General features: G+C 40.5%; 1 protein-coding gene across 1 annotated transcript; it reads right to left on the reverse strand.

The window, feature by feature from the left end:
• Positions 1–753: 753 nt before the first annotated feature.
• Positions 754–5,034, reverse strand: LOC129163881 (uncharacterized). The gene is made up of 2 exons (XM_070546870.1): positions 4,045–5,034; positions 754–2,482 (listed from the first exon to the last, which is right to left on the reverse strand). The coding sequence occupies exons 1-2, from the start codon at positions 4,890–4,892 to the stop codon at positions 754–756; spliced, it is 2,577 nt and encodes an 858-aa protein (XP_070402971.1). The 5' UTR covers positions 4,893–5,034.
• Between the last annotated feature and the right edge of the window lie 3,739 nt (positions 5,035–8,773).

The following is an 8,773-nucleotide window of genomic DNA, read 5'->3' on the forward strand; positions in this document are numbered from 1 at the left end:
ACTTGTGAAGTCGCAAGCCTCCTGTGCTGCAAAGTTCCTTTGCTTCCTTCACCAAACGAATTGCCTCATCTTCTGAGTGGAAACTGATAAAACCATCGTCCACATAAAAATTTCGCTCAATGAACCTTATGGTAGCTTCACTGAACTTGCCTTGACCTTGTGCAGCAATATACTTGAGACCAAAGTTCGCACAGGCAGGGGAAGAAGCAGCTCCAAACAGGTGTACGCGCATGCGATAAACAGATGGAGTAGAGTTGAAGTCTCCGTTGTCCCACCACAAGAAGCGAAAGTAATCTTGATCTTCTTCTCTGACTCTGAATTGATGGAACATGCGCTCAATGTCGCACATCACTGCAACTGGACCTTTCCGAAATCGACACAGGACCCCCACCAGAGAGTTGGTTAACTCTGGCCCTGTAAGCAAGTAGTCGTTCAAGGAAGCTCCCTCGTACTTTGCTGAACAATCAAACACCACCCTTATCTTGCCAGGCTTTTGTGGATGATACACTCCATGGTGTGGAATGTACCAGGCAGGGCTTTTGTCCAGGTCTACAAAGGGAACTCTTTCAGCATCACCACGCTCTATAGTCTCTCTCATGAACTCTGTGTAGTCTTTGTGGTATTGCTTGTCCTTCTCAAATCTTCTTTTCAAATATTTGAGTCTGTGTTCGGCACAACTCCGGTTGTTTGCCAGACTTGGTCTGTCTTGCTTAAAAGGCAAAGGTAACTCACAGTGTCCATCTGCTTTCATCTTCACTCCTTCTTCCAATGGCTACATCCTATGGCATCCCCATAGTCAACACATGGATTAGTTCCTCCAACTATTGTCCAGCCAAGGTCTGTTCTTTGGGCAAAAGGTTCATTATCTTCTCCTGCCACAACTTCTCTGGGTACCAACACTTGTGAGCAATTGTAACCAATGAGCAGGCCTACTTCACATTCAATCAGTGGAGCGATTTCTTCAGCCAGGTGCTCTAAGTGTGGCCACGCTCTTGCTGTCCTTTGTGTGGGAATATGACTCAAATTCGCAGGAATAAACTCTCTTGTGTATGTCACAGGAAGAGGAATTCTCCTTGAAGAATAGAAACCTCTGACCTGTAATCCAAACAACCTTTGACTTGGTACTAAAGTATCTTTAGAAGACATTGTCGAGAGCTTTAACTGCACACATGTCTTCTCTGCATCTAGAGCATCTGCCTTTTCTTCCAAGACGAATTTCGTGTCACTTTGGCTGTCAAGAAGAGCATAGAGAAGAATCTCATGTTCAGGATTGCTTATTGTGGATAACCAAACTGGAATGATTGTAGATGTGAGATTACTTCTGTCACTTTGAATCACACAGTTTGATATTGCTTCACTTGGTGCTTCCTTGGGTTTGGTTTCTCTACTCTCTTTCATTTGTGGTTCCTTGTCACTTTCTTCCTCTTTCCTTTTCCTTGAGGATTTGTCTCGTTCATGCAAACATGTCGGGTGTTTCCCTTTACATGTGTCACACATCTTTCTCTTTTCACATTTCTTGGATTGGTGTCCAAAGCCTAGACATCCAAAGCACAGTCCCCTGGTTTGCACAAATTTGACTCTTTCACTCAAGACCTTGTCCATAAACTTCCTACATGTGTGAATGCTATGATTTGAGTTTTCACAAAACACACATTTTTTTGTGTTGGACGTCTCTTCTGCAGCACTCACTAGCACCTTTACTCCAACACTTCTTGTCTTGGATGATTTCATTTTCTCTGAGTCACCTGCTTTGAGTGCATGAAGCGATGTTACTGGATTGCACGCAATCTTGGCCTCTCTCGCAATGAAGTCAACAAAGTGGCTAAATGTTGGAAAAGAACCATCTTGCTCTTCAATTTCAATGACCTTTCGATTCCATCTTGCTGACAACCAATCAGGTAGCTTGCTTAGCATCCTCTGGTTCTCATGGCAGTCGTTCAAAACTTCAAGACCTTTAACCTGAAGCATGGCCGCTTCACATCCTCTGAGAAAATCTGAAAATTCTCGAAGTTCAATGCTATCCTTGTTACCAATCCTTGGCCATGATGTCAACTTATCTCTGAAAGCTTTGGTGATTACAAATGAACTTCCGTATCTTTCCTCCAAAATATTCCATGCTGAGTAATAAGCACGCTCTGTTCCCAACAGAAAATAACTCTCAACAGCCTTTCGCGCCGGTCCTCCAACATACTTGCGAAGATAGTAAATCTTTTCATTCACTGGGATGTTCTTTCTGTCTATCAGCATTTGAAACGACAATTTCCAATCCTTGTACTTGAGAGGATCTCCGTTGAAGACTGTAGGCTCTGGTACTGGCAGGCGACTTATGTGAATGGACTCAGCTAGAGCTTGGGCCAATGTTATGGTACTATCTTCATGTTTGCTTTCTCTTGTTTGTGCCCTTGAGTTGGCTTGTGGCATATCAAACGGCTCTGCATTTGCATTAAGTTGCAAATGTGCAAACTGATTATTCGGTTCGGATGTACAGGGTGTCCGCGGGGTTTTAAAAAGTATTAAAAAGTGATAAATAAAAATAGTCAAATTTAAGGCCATTAAAAGTGTTAAATTTGGTCTCAGAGGTATTATTTTTTGAAAGTTAGGTATTATTTTTTTTCAGACTATCAGGTGTCGTATTCTGAACATCACATAGAAATATATTCCGAATGAAATGTTTTGAACGATTATAAAAATAAAACAAGCCGATTATTTGCTCCTCCCACTTGAGCTGCCCTGAGTTACAAATGAAGCGATCCGTTGCCAACTTAGCGACTTTGACGCTATTTCTAGCAGCTTCTCAGACCTCCTTCTTGACTTTTTAAATCTTAAAAGTACCTAGCAAACACCTCAGAAACATCTCTGGTAACCCTTAGCTACTTTCTGGATAACTGTCGTCGACATTTCCTGCTGCAGGTTAGCTAAACACTCCGCCTGCGCTCCGGACCGTTCTTCAGGACATTAGGAAAGGGAATGATGTAGTGATGTGTCGGTCGCTAAAGAAACGGCTCTCAGAGTCGGCTCCCTGTTGGAGTAACCAAAGTGAGTGACACACACACCGTACCTGCCGACTCCTGAGCCGATAAAAACGGCTAAATGTGCGCGTGCTGCGCGCTAAACACACGTGCAGCTTGCTCCTGATTGCTGTGAGACCGGGTTGGGGGGTGGGGGGGTGCAGCTGTGGTTGGGACAATTATTACATTAACTGATGGACTTGTAAATAAATAGTTTATAAATAAGGTAGAAATAAGTTCCTCACGCTGATAACTAATAACTAATCTCTCTGAGGACACGGTGCTAGTGCACTCTCCTACAGCACCTTGACACGACTAAATAAATGTTATGCAACATCAATTTGTTTGCATGTATTTGTTATAAATGCCACTGTATAATTCTTGCTGTCAGTATTTGCAAGATATTGGTATTTGGGTCTGTACTGGTTAGACTTACATGAGTTAAACCAAGGTCTACAGCCCTTGGGTCATAAACTATGAGCTATAAGTATATTGGTCTTTTTATACTGGGAATCAGGAGTTATTTTAGTGATCATCTTGTTTCTTGTTTATTTTTGCCCTGATTGTGCCCTGAGCAGTTTTATGACTGAATAAAAATAAATAAAAAAAAATCTACATGAATTGAAAAATCGTCTTAAATAATCGAGATCTCAATTTCAGTCACAATAATCGTGATTATTGTTTTTGCCATAATTGAGCAGCCCTACTTTAGCATATCCGGTCACATTATGATGACGTCATATTCAGTGGTCGTTGTGCATCATTTCAGGCCTCGTGGTCAACTGTCTGAACCGCTGAACATAAGTGCCTGGCTTATTTTCTAAGTAAAATAAATATGTGCAATACATTGTCAACATCAGTGAGTCTCTAAGTCTATTCTTTTTGTATGTTATATATGTTAAAATATGTGTAAATAGGTCGCTGATTAACACTTGCAATTTAGTGTTGTGATGGTTTTAAAAAAATTCTGAAGGTAGTAAAAAAAAGTATTAAAAAGTAGTAAATTTTACTTAAGGATTGCTGTATATACCCTGATGTAACATTTCTCCGTTTACTCCTTTCGTGCAGAATGTCTGATATTTCTTCATCTGAGTTTCCTTCTTCATTGTACACTTTCAGACGTGCTTTAGCAGCATTCATTTTCTTTACTGTTTCTAGCCTTTCAAGCTCTCTTCGCTTTTGCTCTAAGGCCTTCTGTTTCTCAGCATTCTCTGCCTCAAGGATTTCAAGTGCCTTTCTTTCACTTTCCATTTCCTCCATAATCTTCAGAGTTGCTTCAGTAGCCGCAAGCTCCGCAGCTGCTTCTTGCCTCTTTACAGACAACTTACTTGAGTTTCTTGATTGCTTGCTATTTGAACTCTTGGATCTTTGAGAGGTCGCAGAATTGAATGATGATCCTTTATCACTCCAGTGAACTAATATCTCAGAAAGTTCTTCGTCTTCTTCTGCTGCTAATTTTTCTTGAGTTAGCCTTATGATCTTCTGCGAAACCGCATTACAGGTATCCACTCTGCGGCGAGTGTCTGCATCAGGAGTTTCATGACTGCGCAGCTCATCATAAACTTGTTTCACTTCTGCCGAGGCATATTCGACTCGGTCAATAAGCTCTTTAAGTTTTGCACTAACAGGCTCCTCAAGTGCCTTTTTGCCTTGTTTTGCAACAACTTTCCACCTATCATAACGAACTTTAAAGCAAGCTTGAAGCTTGTTCACCTTTTCATCATGTAGTGCTTGGCCCTTTTCAGTGAACCTCTTAACTCTTTGACTTTTCCTCAAACTTCCTTCTTTAGTAGCTTTACTTGTGCATGGTTCTTGCAAACTTTCTTGCTCTTCAAAAGCTTCTTGCTGCTCCACAGCTTCAGTGTTACAGCCTTCTTGCTCCATGTCACAGGCAGTCAAAGGTATAATACTGAACTCACAAGTCACCTAGGTCCACTTAAACACGTGAATGGTCACCTTATGAAGCACCTAAGAACTTTAAATTGCTTTACTTTAAAGAGTCTGCTTAAATATATGTCACCATCACATAAACCAAATAATAAATTGTTCTTCGCTTGTAGTTAAACAGAAAATAACTTTCAAAGTCAAACAAAATACTATAATGTGACCTTTAAATATCTAATGCAGTCTTAAAAATAAGCAAAACCCTTATAATCAACTTAAACGTGCCTTAATTGCAGTTACTTAACATAAACGACTAATAACATGAAGTTAAACTTTTACTCTCAACCACCACACTTCCCCTTTCACTGCTTGACAGAGTCCCTTTAAGATGAGCTAAAGAAATCTTCTCTCCACATTTAACTTGTATAAACGTGTTACTTATTTCTAGCTTAACAAGCTGCACCACTGGACTCTGGTTGCTTTATGGGATGTCTATGTGTGTGTGTGTGTGTTTGGGTGTCTTTGATGCTTGAGAGCGAGACGCGATCTTAACCACGTGACCCAGCGCGCTGTCAGCTCAGCTTCGCTCCCACTCGGCTCCGCTCGCTCAGCTGTCGGCTCGGCTCTGCTGCGGCAGACTTCTTTCTCCTTCTCTCTCCTCCAGCACGAAGCAGGCTGAGTTCTGACTGTTACTCCCCTCGAGTCTTAATAAAGCTCAACTTGTTCTTTGGTTTTTACTGACATTTATTTCGGACAGGAGGATTCTTCGACATGTCTTAACATGTAATGATGTCCAACCACAGCCGATACAATGCCGTCAGAACTAAAAAGAAATACAAACTTAAATGAATATTCTTAATAAAGTCCTTAAGCATTATATGACGAACATGTCAACAAATCGATCAATAAAATACACGTTACACTTAACACTGCGGTAACTGCACTAGAATATCATGCAAATTTACATAATTTACATATACAACGATAATAAACAAAAGAAAACATTTACCTCATTGGCCTCACTCAAAGGGAATAAACTTTAATCCTTACGCCGTGAGGTAGTCCAAAAAAGGCACTCTTTTATTTAACTTACTGCAGACGTACAACCTCGTGGCTCGTCTCTTAATTGCTTGCTGAGTGCGCCAAGAAAAATGCCCCCTTAGCAACAACGGATGGAACTATAGAAAAGGTTCCCATCTAATTGCACAGTTAACACAAATACACATTTAAACATAAATCTAATGAACAGAATATGAATTACTATTGAAATATTATTTCTCAATCTTTGAACTACTAATTGTTTCAACATTAAATCCAATAAAATGAACTTAAATGCGAGAGTTGCCTTTGACGGCAGCTACATCTGATCTGCTTGCAACAGAAATACCTTCCTTAATTCTGAAAGTAGAATTATCTAAATATTCCTGTGTGGATTCTGCCATTTTAAATCTTCTTGTGGGAGCCCAAAAACAAGTGTTTCTCTTCTAGACAATGTGCATATGAATGATGTGTTCCTAGGTCTTAGGTCTATAGGGATTCTGCGCTTTGTGACGTCAGACGTAATATGTAAATGAGCTCACTTGGTAGTCACGTTGTACGTGAAGCTGCGTCGTTCCGTTATCCGCCGTGGCGGCAGCTACACGCAAAGGAAAATTGCTAAAGCTAGCGAAAATGGAGCAAGCAGCTACAGCAGCTTCACGCCCATCAGCAGCGTTTTTTCACAAACGTTTTCAGGTAAAGTAATTTTGTTTAGTCTAGAAGCTTGCAGGACTTACATGTTAACTTTAGATGGTTTAATGTATGTTTTAAGCTACATAATGAACTTGTTAAACATACACAACACATTTCTACAGAGTATTGTAGTACATGTAGGTAATTAATATAACCCAAATGCATTATAAATGTTAAATGCAGTAGGATGTTTTCTAATGTAAATTGGATCTTAGAACTTATTTTGCATCAAATGGGGGTATAATGCTTTAAAAACAGGCTTTTTAATAAAATAGCATTGAAGTGTTTTCAATGTGCATTTGTTTATTCAACTTAAGCCTAATAATGATTAGATGCGTCTTAAAAATGTAAATTCTCTGTAGTTTTTATTTAACTATTCCCTGCTGCTTTTCTTTAAACTGAACAGGATCAGTGTACTGCAGGTTATGTTTTGTTTTACATTTTTCTATAAATAAACAAGCAAACTTATTTAATCTATTACAGGTCAGCATGCACTGTGCTGCATATCTGCATCGGTGCTGGTGAAGTTGTGGGTCTGCTGGATGAGCGTGAGGAAGATGTGTGTGGAGGAGGTCAGTGGTGCTCTGTCCTGAAGGAGGTACCAGCAGACCACCACTATTGTTAACAGGCAAGTCATTCACAGAGAGAGCCGTCGTCTGAGACAGCCCAGCAGTCCCTGTAGATGGACGATGGAGTGGACAGTGAGAGGAAGCGTCCCAAAGCTCTCTGCAGACCATCTTGTATGATGTTCCTCTGGCCAGAAACGTCCAGCCACAGGTCTGCTCCAGCCCTCCATCCACGTCTGGATCCTCCTGCAGCAGGTCCAGACTTCTTGTTAACTCTTCACACATACCAGAAACATTACAGCTCAAACCCAGCTGCTTTAAAAACCCTCCAAAGATGACATTTAAGAAATTAGAAGTTATATAATTGTCAGAATGAGCTGAGGTTTCTGGCCACAGTGACTGTGCCTTCCTGCTGTGGTTTAGCAGAACCAAACAACTGCGTGGTGTCATCTTTTCGTTTTTTAAATTATTTGCTTACGTGACAATGTGTCTGTAAAAATCTGTAAAAGACTGTATGAATAAATGCTGATCTGCTTTTGATCACCCTGGAATCCTTTACCATTTACAGGCCTCACCACCCTCCTTCTATACCAGCTTTAAGGGAATGTTATGTTGGAGGCATGTAACCTTTGTTAGTTGGGTTGATTCTAAACCTTAATCAATCACAGAAGTTCATCCAGTGGTTATTTTCTGAAAGTTTCTTTAAAATCCCCCCAACGTTGACTCCAAAAGACAAGATCTTGAAGAAAAACCAGCTAATGCTTAGGTTATACTGACAAATAATCTAAATTGTTTTCCAGTCAAAGGAAATATCACACCTTGCTGTGCACAGCTCGTGCTTATCAGTTTCTGCATGCAAAGTTGTGCAGGTGTCTTTCGGTTTTTAACATACCCCTCTCCATCAAATGTCACCCCTTTTCTGTTTATGACACCTGACACAAAGGGATAACTGAGGTATACAAAATGTTGTCGTGCTCTCCAGATCAGGAAAGCTGCAAAGGCATCAAACAGAAATGAAATCCTTTCAAAGGCAGCTGTATGTCAATCGGGCATGCTCAGACTCCTAAATGCCGCAGCAGCAAAGCCAAACACAGGTGTATGTGAATATGTATGAGAGACGATCTATTTTTGGTTGGATTTTTGAAGAATTTGTGTTTTTTTTTTTTTTTTTGCTCATCATATCATCATCAAACGATATAAATCCGTGACACAGGCTGCGTCGTGCTGCAGCGAGTTTGAGGTTTTAGGGAATGCTGCAGCATACGCAGATCAGCTGATTCAGGAAGAGCAGGTTTCTGGCCAACATCCTTCCTAATCACAAACATCCTTCACCAACAAGGAGCTTATTCGTCCCAGTAAGACATCCTGGATGAAAGGCACAACCCAAAATATACCAAAAGTCTGTCATTCAAGCAGAATCCCAAAGCAACGAGCAGTGTTTGCAGCTGAAGATTATCTATTAATCATAGACTGACAAAATTACAAGTTGCCAAAAATGCCATGAGGTGGGTTTAAAGTCACAAGACATTTTCCTTTGGCTACATAATGGATACGTAGGAAGTAACATCTGACCAAATTGGAAGG

This window comes from Nothobranchius furzeri, chromosome 18 (genome assembly GCF_043380555.1).
Source record: "Nothobranchius furzeri strain GRZ-AD chromosome 18, NfurGRZ-RIMD1, whole genome shotgun sequence".
Taxonomy (NCBI): Eukaryota; Metazoa; Chordata; class Actinopteri; order Cyprinodontiformes; family Nothobranchiidae; genus Nothobranchius; species Nothobranchius furzeri.